Source organism: Anguilla rostrata, chromosome 11, assembly GCF_018555375.3.
Source record: "Anguilla rostrata isolate EN2019 chromosome 11, ASM1855537v3, whole genome shotgun sequence".
Taxonomy (NCBI): Eukaryota; Metazoa; Chordata; class Actinopteri; order Anguilliformes; family Anguillidae; genus Anguilla; species Anguilla rostrata.
The window spans coordinates 33,142,665-33,159,324 of record NC_057943.1 but is presented as its reverse complement, the minus strand read 5'-3'; the positions used below and the strand labels follow the sequence as shown (position 1 = coordinate 33,159,324).

The window sequence follows — 16,660 nt, the reverse complement described above, 5'->3', positions numbered from 1 at the left end:
CACTAAACAGACGCAACACTGATTGGTTAAAAGGCAAATAGTGTGATGGTGAGGTAAGGTCTCGAAAAACCAATGCCAATCCCACCTGTAGTGGGGCAATGTAAAACCTTTGTTGCTTTCAGGATTAAAAAAAGACAAACAGGCTCATGAATAAAAATGGCTGTCGTCTTTTGCTCTTTATGCATACATACTTTAAAAAATATAAATTCTTTGAATGATGAAGGGTGAAAATGAGTGATGTCAATGCTGCCTTCACTGGTGATGCGCTGATATTCCCTTGAAAATCTTTAAATTCCCATTTCGCCACAGGTGTACAAGTTAATTAGTGTGACGCTGTTAATGGGAGCCTCTATTTTCAGCAAGGCCATTAGCGGGCTCCTAATTCATGGAAGATTTAACAAAACAAATGAATTGAATCAGTCTTACAAACTCGATTAAAAATGAGTCAGCCCCATTGTTGGCTAATAGGAAAGGAGAGGCCGGTGAATTCTGCTCGGTGTTGTATTAGTGAGGTGGTGAGACGTTCGGACCGGGGAAACGGAGAATCGGACGGCAACCCTGCGCCCGTGGCCTGAGAGACACGGTCACCGCGACCGGGCCAGAACCAGGCCTCGAGCTCGGCCCGGGACCCGGGGGACTGCAGAGTGTCTGCAGACAAACAATCAGGAACTCAGGGCGGGGAAACGAGGCGTGAGGGACTCTTTATGCAGCCAATGACTTGGGCTGAAACACGCCGAGAAAAACCAACCACCTGCTACGTCGCTAAACAGAAACGAGCACAGCGGCAGAAACAAAATCGCTCAACTTAACAGAGAGGGAAAGAAAAAAGTTGCTAAATTGTCAGAACATGCTCTCAACAACCGCACCGTCTCAGACACCAGAGAGAGAGAGAGAGAGAGAGAGAGAGAGAGAGAGAGAGAGTGAGAGAGAGAGAGAGAGAGAGAGTGAGAGAGAGAGAGAGAGAGAGAGAGAGAGAGAGAGAGAGACTCTCAGCAAACTGCATTGGGATCTTTGTTTACCGTCCTCTTTGATAAATCACACTCACTCATCTGTGGCCTTGGAGTAAGTGGACATCGAGCGGGACAGGCGGGTCCCCATGGAGACGCCTCACACGCTGTTAGCCACCCACTCCGAAGCACAACCCCCCCCCCCCCAACCCCCCCAACCCCCCCAAAGTGACAAAGCCAGCGTGCGCCAAACGTCTTTATAGACGAGCAGGCCTGCAAAGGACAGGCACACAGAGCGCGCTCCGACGCGCAGCGGGGGGGAAAGGTGCGTCCGCGTAATCTACCCTATGATGCGCGGCTCGAGGGCGTGCGGCGTGTCTGGGGGTCCGGGACGACGGAGGGGAGATAAAGCGCACCCCCCCCCCCCAATTGGATTGAGGTGCCCCGCCGCTCAATTTACAGCACAAACGCACACGCGCATCCCCCTGATGCAGGCCGGTGAAAAAGCCACTACCCAGCTGAAGAGAGAAGGCCAAATTCACCCGACGCTCCCGGTCAGCTAAGCTCATGTAAACGACCCCTTGCGTTGCTTTCCTTCTACGTCTGCCATCGTATCTGTCTGTTTGAGACATTACATTACATTACGGTCATTTAGCAGACGCTCTTATCCAGAGCGACTTACACAACTTTTACATTTCATTTTTACATTGTATCCATTTATACAGCTGGATATATACTGAAGCAATTTCGGTTAAGTACCTTGCTCAAGGGTACAACGGCAGTGTCCTTACCCGGGAATCGAACCTGCGACCTTTCGGTTACAAGCCCAGTTCCTTACCCACTGTGCTACAATCCGCACTCCGGCCGGATGTCATACGGATAGGGAAAATTCTGCCATGCCGCTTCAGATTTTACTTCACAATCAAAATTTAAACTGTATAGGGGATGGGAAGGGGGGTGAGAGAGAGGATGAGGGGGTGGAGGGGGGGGTAGGTAGGTGTCTTATAAACCGTTGACCCTGGTGCGGTACGTCACCTGCACTAGGAGTTCTGGCGTATGTTGTGTTGTACAGGCAGGGGAAGACGAGAGATGTGGCTGATATCGGCTTTTATGCTAATGCAGCGTTTGCAAACGAGAGGAAGGAGAGGCGACCTGTACAGTCATTCACCCGTCCCCGTCTGCCAATGAGGAACTCCCAACACCCACAATGCACCTGCTGGGGGCGGAAGCACCACTACAAACTTCAGACTCCGTTACAAGCCGTGTGTGTGTGTGTGTGTGTGTGTGTGTTTATCAGTGAGTGTGTGTGTGTGTGTGTGTGTGTCAGTGAGTGTGTGTGTGTGTGTGTGTGTGAGTGGTGTGTGTGTGGTGTGTGTGTGGTGTGTGTGTGAGTGTGTGTGTGGTGTGTGTGTGTGTGTGGTGTGTGTATGTGTGTGTATGTGTGTGGTGTGTGTGAGTGTGTGTGTGTAGTGAGTGTGTGTGTGTGTGGGTGTGTTTGTCAGTGAGGTGTGTGGGTGTGTGTGTGTGTGAGTGTGTGTGTGTGTGTGTGTGTGTGTGTGTGTGCATAAGCGTAAGAGAAAGAGAGACAGAGAAAGAGTTTTTACATGCATAACCGTGTAAACTACACAAACACTGGCATCAAATATTTGCCTGTCAATTGATGTGTGTTCGCCAGAGCGTTCGATTGCACGTACGCGCGCGGATGTGCGTGTCGGTACGCGAGAGCGGCTGAGGCTAGGAGCGTGGGGGGCGGAGCCTCACCTCTGACGTGTTGACCCGGCCCTCCAGGAAGGAGCAGTCGTTGGCGTTGTGCGTGCACATGTGGCGGTACTTGCACCAGTGGCAGGGGAACGAGCCGTTCACACAGGAGAGACAGCTGCAAGAAGAGAGGAGCACAGCGTTACACACACACACACACACATGCATAGATACACACACACACAAACATGCGTGCGCGAGCACACATACATATATACTCCAGGGTGTTCCACGAGCGTATGCTATGTCCAGCTGGGTTATAGCCAGCAGCAGACTAGGGTTGGGCGGGGAGGGGCGGGTTCAATACAAATGTAAACATTATAAATGAACTAAATTCTAGTCAGGAGTATTTAGAAATGAATGATGAAACAAAAAATACCAATATATAGTCATATCAGTCAAGCAAACTTTCTTTGTCATCCGAATACAGCATGAAATATATGAAAATAAACTGCTAAGTAAAAAAACTGTGATAACTCCGGGAGAGAAGAATCTACTTCACGCCGTATCAGAATGTCTGGGCCCCCCACCCACAGTATCAGGAGTGCGTACACATGGCTAATGTTCCCTGACATCAACGGCAATAGCTTTGCTGAGAAATGACTGTCGAGGCCCGTCTCCATTTTGTTTCCCATTATCCTGTTGTAGCGTACGCCGAATACGTTCACCAGAAATAAGCACAAAACAATTAGACCCGTCAGACTTCATGAATGCGCCTCCGCGCTCCACCGCGGCCCAGAGTGACTGACGTGACGAGCGTACGAAGCAAGCGCGGACGCGAGCGCCCGGCTAACGTTTCGTTTGGCGAGGCGGAGCAGACAGACGGACGCGCTCTGAAACGACACCGCGCGTCGGTGTGCGATCGGCAATGACGAAGCAGCTCGCAATGACGAAGCAGCTCGCGATGATGAAGCATGAAAAGCCCGGCGGTCGCGCTAGCCCCCAGAACGCTGCGTCGCTGAAACACAGGAACTCCCAGAAACTCTTAACTCGCACCAACTCGCGTTCTTATAAAACTATCTTTGTCATAACATGCCAACTCACAGTGACACAATGAATGTATGTTGTGACGCCTGTAACAAAAGCGGAATTAAATAGCAGGGTTGGCAGAATGAATTTAGACACAAATAATGTTTAGGCATTCGGATCAAAACAAATTTTTGTCGCACAGGCCAATATGCTTCACAAAAATAACAATAATTCGGTCTGTAGAAGGAGCTGTCATTCATTATTTTATTTTGACAGATTTAATGAGAATTGGACCTAAATACAAATATCTAACAAACCTTTTAAAGTCATGTTCTGTGCAATAATTAGAGCAATTTAATTGCAATAAAAAGAGAAAGCTAGCTAGATCTACTTTTCAACCTTTCATTGAAAGCAGCCCTATTCACTTTGGCCCACTTACGGGAAATATCAGTGCTACTCAACTCCAGGTCCTGCAGGCCACAGTGTCTGCAATTGCCATTAATCTGATGTAGTAAACTCAGTAGCTAGAAGAACCGGAACAAAGAAAAATCTTGCAGCATACCGGTACTCTGCTGTGGCCAGTGACAAGCCCTGGGCAATCTGAGTCAGGACAAGCAGCTCACCAAAAATAGCATCAAAAGAATAGCCGGCTGGAAATGTTATAATGTTCGGTTATCCAGCCGATAGCCAGCGCTTATGGAACACACTGATACACACATGCACACATTCGTGCGCGCACATGCACACGCACACACACACACACAAACACACAGTTCCACAGACACACACATGCACACGCACACAGACTCCACATACACACACACACACATCTTTATTATATTCATTACTTTACGGGCATAGTCATCAGTATTATAATTCCATCGCTCGCATTGCATGTTCATTGGTTAAAAGGTTCTAGTATGTTGATAATATCTTTCAATAAAGCACACTGAATTGAACTGAAGAGAAAGATCAAATGCAGGTAGATTAATTCCCAGGGGTTGGGGTGGGGATGGCGGTGAGTGATAGGGAGTGAGGAGGGGGGGGGGGTGCGTGGGGTGGGGCGTGGGGAGAACAGAAACCCTCCAGGTCCCTGTAGCTGGATTATCTCCACCGTGCTCTGTCGCTCTGTCGCTCTCGAACCCGAGAGCTTTCCTGCCGTGGTCTCCCAGCACGTGCGACAGGAGGAGAACATCTGAGTTAATCTCAGCCCCCCCCCCCCCGCACCACCACCGGCTGCTCCCCCAACACAGCACACCCAGACTCTCAAAAACAATTTAAATTTTAAATGTGCGCACAAACACAGCTGAGAAGTACTGAGAAACACCCCAGAAAAACCTACACCCGTTACATTCATTAAACACTGCTGTCTGCGAGACTTCCAATGGAAGCGAACACGAGCCAATCCCGCTGTTTTTATCAGTAACAGTATTTCAGCTCCGGCTAAGAACTCAGAACCCTGCCAGATGTGCTGTAGTACAGAGCAGCCCCGTTAAATCAATCAATCATCCTTCATTTATACAGCACATTTCATACACGCTAGAGCAACACAAAGTGCTTCGTAATGAATTAAAAGAACAGATAAAGTAAGAACATAAAAAGGTTACAAAGTATTAAAAGAGATACAACGAGAAAAAAAGAACAAAAAAAAAGAAGGGCGATGGGGTGGGAGGGGAGCCAAGACTCAGACTGGAGAGGTGGGTACAAACCGGAAAATGAGATGCAAACAAGAAGCCAAGATCCACCGCTCTAACTGGGGTAGGACTGAAGGACGGAGGTGACCTCTCTCTCTCTCCTCTCTCTCCTCTCTCTCTCTCTCTCCTCTCTCTCCTCTCTCTCTCCCGTCCTCTGAACGCCGCTCGCTCGGGGCCCGAACGAGGACTGGCAAGCGCACTCGTTTGGATCAATTAAGCAACCGATTTGTTCAATTAATTAATTTAGGGATGATTTGGGAAAACATTTGAGCGCGGCCCAGCCCCCCCCCCCCCCCCCTCCCCCCCGAGGGCCCAGAAGAGGCGGCTTAATTAAGCACGTGACCCAATTAACTGATTAATTAACTTTTATGAGTCTGGAGGAAGCCAGATCTTTGGCTGACGCCTGGAATTGCTGGCCCCCGGGGGCCGACGCAGGTGACGGATCCCAGGCAGGGGGGGGGGCGGGCGCGAATTAAGAGGATATTATCTGCTCGCTGGCTCCAGGCGTCGAGCGCCGCGGGGGGGAGACCAGCTGCGGAGAGAGACGCGTCTGCGATACAGCGACTGCCGCTTCTCGATTCCACAGGCGAGCCGCCACACCTCCAGGGGTCGAACCGCCAACCGCGTCCCCCCCCCAGGGACGGGGGCCCAGCCAATGAGCAAGCCTGCGCACACGGACAGAGACAAGAGATGGCAGGAATACGGGAGACTATCAACTCATCTACAATATCCGATAATCAATCTGGAAAGGGAGACCACGGGGCGCCGACTGATGACATCATAAGGAGGAGACCCGCGGCCAAGCGGTCGGTCTTCTGCAGACGGGGGTAAGTGTCTCAAATGGCTAAAATGCGGGCTTCTCAGGCAGCAGGGCATCGAGGTGCGTCTCCTTCGATAGTTCGCAAAAAAATGATGCCTGCTAAGGTGCCTTCATTTGGGCGAATCTGAAGGCAGCACCAGATGTGTCCCTCACCAGGTGGGATATCCCCATAACAGGCGGAGCTACAACACGCAGCCAATTACTGGCCCATATGAACCAATCAAACGACGTGGCTCTCCACAGAAAAAAAAAAAAAAAAGAGCATTTCGGTTCAAATTACACGGTGAGTCATACCACAGTTTCGCTCGTTTTTGGGGTTCGCGAATCACCGCTCCGCCGCTACGGCCTAAAAAGCGCTGACCACCGGGATGAACATTGCCCTGCAATCTTCATAAAGTAGGAACGCGATGAATTCCCCATTTCTGAAAATCAACTGATTGGGTCCAAAGACCCTCCGATTGCCTCCCCAATGCCGGCGGCCCCTTCAGATAAACCGCCAGCCGTCCTCCAGCTCCTGTGCGAGCCCGCCAGTCATCGCCCTGATGACATCACGTGCTCTGGAGGAGAGCGCACGCTCGTCCGCGCCTTCCCAAATTGACAGTGAAGGGTGTGGCAACGAGCGCTTATAAAAAAAAATGATTGGCTGGTCCAGCATAGGGAAGATTATGGGGGAAGCAACAATAAGACAACAACAAGAGTATCTGTGCCCTACCCAAAAACAAAGGGAAAAGGAGAGGAGGAGAGGACTGCCTGAGACAACCGTGAGAGATTTAAGAGCATAAAGACAAACAGCAAGTGTGTGATGAGCCTTTCAGAGAACTCTCATCCTAACCCAGTGCAGCGAAGTGGGAATGAGGGTGGCTCATCAGTCACGCCCCCCCCTGCCAAACAGGAACAAGGGTTTCAGGGCTGAGTTACAGAGACTCGGGCAGAATCAGACGCTGATCGCCTGAAACGCGTTTCGGAAACATTTCCAGATCATCCTCTAACGGACCGTAGGGCCCATACACACACTGGAACAGTGCCTTAACCGATACTAGCCATCGACACACTGCAACAGTGCCTTAACCAATACTAGCCTTCAACACACTGGAACAGTGCCTTAACCAATACTAGCCTTCAACACACTGGAACAGTGCCTTAACCAATACTAGCCTTCAACACACTGGAACAGTGCCTTAACCAATACTAGCCATCAACACACTGGAACAGAGCCTTAACCGATACTAGCCTTCAACACACTGGAACAGTGCCTTAACCGATACTAGCCATCCACACACTGGAACAGTGCCTTAACCTATACTAGCCATCCACACACTGGAACAGTGCCTTAACCGATACTAGCCATCAACACACTGGAACAGTGCCTTAACCGATACTAGCCATCCACACACTGGAACAGAGCCTTACGTACTAGCCTCAAACACTGGAAAGTGCTAACCATCTAGCCATCAACACACTGGAACAGAGCCTTAACCTATACTAGCCATCAACACACTGGAACAGTGCCTTAACCGATACTAGCCATCAACACACTGGAACAGAGCCTTAACCGATACTAGCCTTCAACACACTGGAACAGTGCCTTAACCAATACTAGCCATCAACACACTGGAACAGAGCCTTAACCGATACTAGCCATCAACACACTGGAACAGTGCCTTAACCAATACTAGCCATCAACACACTGGAACAGTGCCTTAACCGATACTAGCCATCCACACACTGGAACAGAGCCTTAACCGATACTAGCCATCAACACACTGGAACAGTGCCTTAACCTATACTAGATCATGGGGTTCATCCATGCACTAAAACAGAGCCATAACAGATACCAGGCCATGGGGCCCATCCATGCACTAGAACAGGATTAGGCACCCAGAGGTCCCACAGGGGTTTCAATGCTGGGGTTTCTGCTTTCTGCGTTGTGATCAGGTTATGAATGGTTAAGGGAGTCTGCAGTAAAACTGGAAAGGTTCCTTCACAAAAAAAAGAAACATTTCTATTTCAGGTGAGATGCGTGGCAGTCTGCAGCTCAGCCGACTCTCCCAGGCACTTTCTCAGCTGTGATCCAGTTCCATATTCTCTTGAGATTAAACTGATTCGCAAAACAATTATGGTTTACAAATGCTTGATAAATGGTGTGCAGCAATTTTATGAACAGTTTAATTTATTACATTTTTTTATTGCATATATGCATTCAGGAGTGATAGAACTCTCCCCTGCCTTACTTCAACAGTATAAAAACATGGATTTTAAGACCAGTGACCCCGAGAACAACAATTTAAATATAGTTACTAAAATAGACTCCACAGTAACTGTTCTTTTGAAAATGCTTTTACTGATGCCAATATCTTATATTGTAAAACTGCTGCAATTCATAAAACACCCAGCAATGAGTCATTAAAAATACTGCTGTTTTCCAGAACCTGTGGAATTTTGCTGAATGAACAATAAAACAAAAATGAAAAAAGAAAAGACATAGTGTCTGGGCTCCTAATTTGGACACCGTGTCTGGCGTATTTTTTAACAAGCATTGTAAGAGTGTGAGGGTCCAACACCCCTCTCTTTATTGAGGGGTGGGTCAATGGCATGGGGTGCTGAAGAATGGGCGTGTCTATCGGGCGGGTCGAGGGTCACCCGGGCCCCTACCGACCCACTCAGCCCCCCAGTGAGGGGGGGGGGGCTCTCTCGCCTCCCCGAAAGCAATCCTCACTTATCCCCTTTCACACAGAAACTCACGCCGTGTTCCCCACGTCTCTGCTGCCACGGTAACGCGAGCCCTCCCAGCTGCCCCGCTGTCTGGGCACAATGGATGTCATTTCTCTTTTTTCATGCCCTTTCGTTCCTATTCTCTCTCTCACCCCCCCTCCCTCCCTCCCTCCCTCCTTTCGTTAAAAGCACAATCCCCGCCGCCTGCTTGCTCGATTAAGCCGCACCCCCCCCCCCCCCGTTCCTTTTTTTTAATGCTAAGCTCTGATATTGTTATTATGCATGTAAATAGCCAGCGGACCAATTCCCCGATTCGCTTTGCCAAGTCCCCCGCCCCCCACCCGTCTGCCCCCAGAGAGATAGAGAGAGAGAGAGAGAGAGAGCTCTTTATCTCCTCCCGCGGCCGGCGAACAATGCCTTCCCGCCGGGCGCGCGCGCGTCGGGGTCAGAGGTCGGCCGGGCGCCGTCGGCGACGGTCCGGCCCGCTCCGAGCCGCGAGAGGACGAGCCCCGCTCTCCCTCCTCCTCTCCGCGGGGGCCCGCCGCCGCTACACTCAAACTCAAATTTGCTTTGCCGGCGTGACGCCGCTGAGAGAGACCGTTTATGCAAAGAGGAAGTCAACATTGCACGGGGAAAACAACATCCCTCCATCAATTCCCCTTCGCTTTAAAACATGAAAGGCGTTTTATAATATGACACAGTGCCACATGAGCACACCGCTCGCAACAACGATAACGGCAACAACGCATTAAACAACGACTGCAAACTAAACGAAACTGAATTCACAGAAATTGTGATTTGTAGCATGATAGCTTTCTGTTCTCTTTGGCTTGCCGTAGGACAGTGCTCCCTAAGCATCGGTGACAAGCAAGCAGAGCAAACAGTGGCTAATTACACAGCGAAACCCACGGCTTTTAAACTCAAAGCAAACATTCCGACCATCGTGAAAGGAACATTAATTACCACAATTACAAGAATTACGTGTCAATGATATCAACAGAACGGCATGGCCTATAATAAGGTAGGCACGCATACATTTATAGAGTAACTACATTTCCCATGAGCTCCGGCACTGTCTTTCTCTATGCGTTTGATTGGCAGGGTGTAAGACTGTTTTACCATATAGATGGTGACAGCAAACTGCAGAGCAGGTTATTACAGAGCTGTTTCATGATACTTTTTCTCTCCCTGTACTCTTTCTCTGACCCTACTCTCTCTCTCTCCTTCTCTTTCTCTGACCCTACTCTCTCTCTCTGCTTCTCTTTCTCTGACCCTACTCTCTCCCTCCTTCTCTTTCTCCCATTCATGTTGAGTTTGCCCTACATTAAATTAATGTTGAGTTTGCCTTGCATTAATGTTGAGTTTGTCTTGCATTAATGTTGCATTCATCTTGCATTAATGTTGAGTTTGTCTTGCATTAATGTTGAGTTTGTCTTGCATTAATGTTGAGTTCGCCCTACATTAAATTAATGTTGAGTTTGCCTTGCATTAATGTTGAGTCTGCCTTGCATTAATGTTGAGTTTGCCTTGCCTTAATGTTGAGTCTGCCTTGCCTTAATGTTGAGTTTGTCTTGCATTAATGTTGAGTTTGCCCTGCCTTAATGTTGAGTTTGTCTTGCATTAATGTTGAGTCTGCCTTTCATTAATGTTGAGTCTGCCTTGCATTAATGTTGAGTCTGCCTTGCATTAATGTTGAGTTTGTCTTGCATTAATGTTGAGTTTGTCTTGCATTAATGTTGAGTTTGTCTTGCATTGATGTTGCATTTGTCTTGCATTAATGTTGAGTTTGTCTTGCATTGATGTTGAGTTTGTCTTGCATTAATGTTGAGTTTGTCTTGCATTAATGTTGAGTTTGTCTTGCATTAATGTTGAGTTTGCCCTGCCTAAATGTTGAGTTTGTCTTGCATTGATGTTGAGTTTGTCTTGCATTGATGTTGAGTTTGTCTTGCATTAATGTTGAGTTTGTCTTGCATTTATGTTGCATTTGTCTTGCATTGATGTTGAGTTTGTCTTGCATTAACGTTGAGTTTGTCTTGCATTGATGTTGCGTTTGCCCTGCCTAAATGTTGAGTTTGTCTTGCATTGATGTTGAGTTTGTCTTGCATTGATGTTGAGTTTGTCTTGCATTAATGTTGAGTTTGTCTTGCATTAATGTTGAGTTTGTCTTGCATTGATGTTGCATTTGTCTTGCATTGATGTTGCGTTCAAACTCATGCAGACGATCTCGACTCGGTGCTCCTCCTATATGCAGACACAACCGAGTCTGGTTCGTGATTCATCTGCATAATGTCATACTCCAATAAACTATTAAAGCGGGGGGGTTACTAGGGACATATTTAATCGAGCAGTAATCAAAGCTGCAGATGGGTTTCCATTTTATTTTCACCATTATAGAGCTCTCTGATAGGATGGTAGGGCATTTAATTATATGAGCACGGCCACAGCATGTAAATCACCCCTCGTTCCGTGAGAGACCGCAGGACTGATCTATGGCATGTATAAAAAGAGGGGTGTGCACCAGGGGGAATCGTGTGCGTGTGTGTGTGTGCGTGTGCGTATGTGCGTGTGTGTGTGTGTGTGTGTGCACGTGGGTAAGTGGAGGATATGGAGTCTCTGGTCTAAGGACAGAATTTCACACATTTTATCTCATTTTATCATTTTATGCAGTGGAGTCTCTCACTCTCTCACACACACAGACACATACATACACACATACACATGGATGCATGCATGACATACGGACCTACTCTCTCTCTCACACACTCACTCCCACACATGTACTCACACAGAAACATGCATGCACGCGCAGACACATGCAGACGACGCAGCCCCAGTCTGCAGATGTGTAAAAGGCCATTTAATTTGGCTTCAGTATCGTTAGAAAGCTGACCTCATCAAGAACATTAATGCCTAGATTCTCATGGGGTGGCGGGGGGAGGGGCGGTAAAAAAAATCAATCCAAACATATATTTATGAACAAATTTCAGGGGGAAAGCCTGATGCAGTGCTTTCAGACCAATGACACACACTGTACTTCTATGAAATGTATATCAGGTTTATTAGATTTAATATCAGATTTCTTGCATTTGATGCGATTTTTGAGAAGGGGGGCAGTGAATCATGTAGGGGGGAAGTGTCAGGTGTCTCAGACAGCGAGTCTTTATATCCTCTGGGGGGGGTCCAGTGATCAGCAATAGGTGAAAATGGTACTACACCATATGGGGCTGGGGGCTCCACTGGCCAATTGGAAGAGGTCAGTAAGAGGGGGGGTCATGGCAGGCGGAGGGGGAAACGGGTGTCCATTTACATATGCAATGCCTCCATCACTGGGCTTTTGCTTCCTTGTCACTCGAACCTCCATTTTCTAATAAACATGTCACTCCAGCCCTATCCCCAAACAGCTCTGACCCTTGACCTCTACACGCCCGGCTTGGCGGTGGAACCAGTGAGCTCACCATACTGGCCGGCACTGCTTTTCCAAAGCACCGTCTTCCAGCAAGGGGAGCGAGAAAGAAGGGAAGTGGAACAGGAAGAGGAGGAGGAGGAGGACTGAAGAAAGCGAGAACAATGAAGAAGGAGCAAGATGAAAAAGCACATTGTTGTAAAGATCTTAACTTACGACTGGTGGACGCTGCAGTTGAAGAAGATGAAGTCCACGCTGGCAAACTTCTTCCCCGTCTCCTTGGACTTGAGGTACAGCTTGACCACCCGCTGGCCACCTGCGAGGAGTCCCAGGTCAGTGCCATTCTACTGATCTTAGATAAGTGTCATTTTACAGACCTCAAATCAGTGCCATTCTACTGATCTCAGGTTATTGCTCTCTCAGATCGCTTTTTTCAGAAATATTTCTACTTCATCCACAGGAAGAAACACATGTGATGTTCCCTGAATCCAGCCAGTGAATCAGGTACAGCCATTCCATCCAGACCCGCCCCCATTCCCTCCCACCCCGCTCCCTAACCAGGCCCCCAGAAGAATCCAGTGGAATAGTCCACTCCAATAAACAGAACTGATCTGAGAGGCACCTGTTTATTTATAATGTGACCGCCCCCCCCCCCCCCCCCACAAACAATGGTATATCCCAAATATTTCACTGGAGGTCATTCCAGGACAGTACACGGCTCCAAAATCCAGAGGGGCGGGGAACGGCGCGTCTCTCACCCTGTCCGCGGGTGATGGGGGCCACTTCGCGGGCGGAGGGGGACAGGCAGAAGATCTGGTCGCCCTCGACGCGCCCCTCGCTCTCCGCGCGCTCCTCGAAGGAGCAGTTGACCCCCGCCGACAGGTCGGGGACGTTACGCGCCTGCAGCACCAGCTGGGGGCGAGAGCGGGAGGAAACGTCACGCTAGCGCTGCGTTAGCGTTCGGAACGCGCCGGCTGTAAGGGTAACGCAGGCGTACGCTGAACGCATCATCCGCTAATACGGTTGCACATTTCACTGGAGCGGCTCAGAAGAACTCTGTTCAAGGGTGCAACTGTAGAGCTGCATCTGGGACTCAAGCCAGCAACCCTTCGTTTCCACACTCAGTTGACCAACAACTACACAGCATCCTCTTTCTACACCAGACTGCAGCCCCCTCCTCACACACACACACACACACACCTGCACTTCAGACATGGTGACGGAGATGTTGCTGGGCTGGATGCTGAGCTCCACACACTGTCGGGGGTCCGAGGCGAATCGCTGTGGCTCCTCCGCCCGGTCGCAGTGGTCCTTCCGGGAACAGCTGCCAGGGGGCGACAGAGAGGGAGACTAGTGACCAGAACCAGGGGGTGATAAAACAGGGTCCTGAGAATCTACCTTACCGGTAGAATACAGAAAACAGGGAGGAACTCCACCAACCGCAGAGCTCATTGATAACAAAAAGAAGAACAACGCTGAAGGTGATTGGTGATCACTGTCTGGCTATACTTTCCAGCGCCCTATGGGTAGCAATGAGGAAGTACAGTCAGAAAGTATCCACAAATCACCTTCAGAGTTGTTCTATTGGCCGTTACCAACATTCCGCATGACCGATGGAAGTTTTATACCACCAAGGTAAAATCGCAACCGTCTTATCCAAATTTAATTTCTGTCAGTGGATCATCCTTAAAGTGTCCACGCCGTGAAAGCTTCCTTAAGGAGGAGCCGCACCAAACTCTTATGAGTGCAGCGTTACAACCGGCAGGAAGTACGGCTAGCTTTTAAATGAAAATAATAAATATGGCTTTTATGGTATTAATCTGCTGAATATGCTAAATATTTGGTTCTGGCACATTAAAAAAAAAAAGAAAACTCCTAACTACCCCGTCCGCTTATCCCAGTCAGCAAAAAAAAAACATCTCTTCCGCTTTTATTTATCGTTATTGCCATAAACCTGGAGACTGCGGCAAAAAAACAGCGTCGACGAGCCTTAGTCACGCTCGGGGGGGTGGGGGGGGTGTGGTTTGCTGGAGCTCGGCTCGGTGAAAAAAAAACCAACCTTTTAAAATGCGAGAGGAAGAAAAAAAGTATTAAAATCTACAAATGGGAAAAAACACAGGAAACGGCCGCAGAAATAGTGCTGACGCGGGCCTCCTGCGATACGACAGCGAGCGGCGCTTCGAAACTAGCGTCTCCGCGAGCTCCTACAAACGCAGGGTTTATTGAGTGGTGAAAGTGCGCGGTCACGGCGGAGGGTGAAGCGCCGGCCGTTTCCGGCTGACCTCCGGTCGACCTTCCTCCGCTCGGTTAAAATGGCGTCCGTTTCCCCTTTCCACTTAACCGCAACCGGGACCGTTTCAACGGCTCCCCCCCCCCCCCCAGCCAATCAAAGGCCAACCGGGGGTTGAGATTCCCACCTGGTCATAATTACGCTCCTCGAAGCCCTCGCAGCTGATTGGCTAGAGCCTGCGCGGAGAGAACTTGACCGTGCCCACTTCATGAGGTCACTGCTTGCAGACTTTCTGTACTCGAAGCGTATTACTGCAGTTTAAGTGGGGGATAATGGGGATGATGGGTGACCGCTGAGAGAATCTGATTTTAATCACTACTGTGAGCACGCATCTGATGCTCTGGAAGGGTGGGAGGGAGAAGAGAGAGAGAGAGCAGACAGGGAGAGAGAGACAGAGAGAGAGAAGCAGACAGAGAGAGAGAGAGAGGCAGAGAGAGAGAGAGAGAGAGAGACAGAGAGAGATAAGAAGACAGAGAGAGAGAAAGAAAGAGAGAGAGAGAGACACTTTCTCCTACATTGTGAAAAATATTCAGAAATTAGGACACATTATTTCAACAAATTTTCTCTAATTATAAAAGACTTCCTTTCCCAAACAAATGAGGAAAAAATGCAAATCCTGCTAGGAGAAAGGCCAACGGCTCCACTAGCAGCAAAGTACATCTCGGCCTGCCATAATCTGAGGGACACTGGTTGACCACCACAAATATATTTATTTTAATTATTTATTAATTTCTATCTTTTTTTTTTTTTTTACATTATTATTATTATTATTATTGTTGTTATTATTATTAGTTATGATTTTATTATTGTTATTATTGTATAGCCTACTCGTTGTGGCCATTGCCACACTGTTGATTGCATTGTTGTCGTTTCCACAATGTTGTTCGTATTTCATGTTTCCTGTTCCTGTTTCTATGTGTACGCTTTGGCAATAAGTACAAGTGTATTTCATGCCAATAAAGCATTTTGAATTTGAATTTGAATTTGAGAGACAGACAGAGAGAGAAGCAGACAGAGAGAGAGAGAGAGAGAGAGAGAGAAAGAAAGAGAGAGAGAGCCCTGAGATTGACTCACATGTTGTGGAGGACACACCAGCCGCAGTGGGGGTCTCTGGAGTCCAGGCACTCTGCACAGCTGGTGTACTGCTCACAGCTCTCCACTGGCACACGGGTCACCTGTATACACACACACACACACACACACACACACACACACAGACATAGACACATACAGACAGACATACACACACACACACACACAGACATAGACACATACAGACAGACATACACACACACACACATACACAAACACACCAACACACAGACATAGACACATACAGACAGACATACACACACACACACACACACACACACACCCCCACAGACAGACACATACAGACAGACATACACACACACACAAAGACACACCACTCACAAAAGGCATATTAAGCTTTGCTTACTCGACAACATCAACAACCCTTTATGTCTACATCAAAGTGAGTTCTGCTGGTGGACGCACTTAAATATTATGCATATAAGCATGCTACAGTCGAACAGCTCATAAACTTGTCCACAGCCGATGTAGCTCTGACGCTATTCCTAAAGCATGGTGCGGTGTGTGTGGCATGATTGTCGCATCATCCTAAACAGAGTGTGTGTCTGAGCTCTATTCCTGAAGACAGTGTGTGTGTGTGTGTGTGTGTGTGTGTGTGTGCTCGAGCATCATTCAACACTGAGCACAAGACAGTGTGTGTGTGTTCTCAGCACCAAACGAGTGTGTGTCTGACTTATTCCTGAAGACATGTGTGTGTGTTGTGTTGTGCTCGGCATCTTTCCTAAACAGAGTGTGTGTTGAGTTATCTGAACAGTGTGTGTGTGTGTGCTCGAGCATCATTCCTAAACAGAGTGTGTGTCTGAGCGCTATTCCTAAAGACAGTGATGCAGCACAACTACTGCACAGAGACACAGCATAATGGCTTATACATACAATAATCATGAAGTGTTATCATTTAAAAAGAATAATCATCTATTTACTTAAACTTATTTTAGTTTTCCTTCACCGCCACTA

At 48.3% G+C, this 16,660-nt stretch overlaps 1 protein-coding gene across 1 annotated transcript in view; it reads right to left on the bottom strand.

Annotated features, from left to right (window-relative positions):
- LOC135234641 (plexin-A1-like) overlaps positions 1 to 16,660 on the bottom strand; it is a 202,107-nt gene that overhangs the window by 66,848 nt on the left and 118,599 nt on the right. The window contains exons 5-9 of the mRNA XM_064299458.1: positions 15,668 to 15,768; positions 13,504 to 13,627; positions 13,062 to 13,215; positions 12,520 to 12,619; positions 2,709 to 2,823 (exon numbers count right to left, since the gene is read on the bottom strand). Of these exons, the coding sequence (XP_064155528.1) occupies positions 2,709 to 2,823; positions 12,520 to 12,619; positions 13,062 to 13,215; positions 13,504 to 13,627; positions 15,668 to 15,768 (594 nt within the window). The remainder of the gene's footprint in view (positions 1 to 2,708; positions 2,824 to 12,519; positions 12,620 to 13,061; positions 13,216 to 13,503; positions 13,628 to 15,667; positions 15,769 to 16,660) is intronic.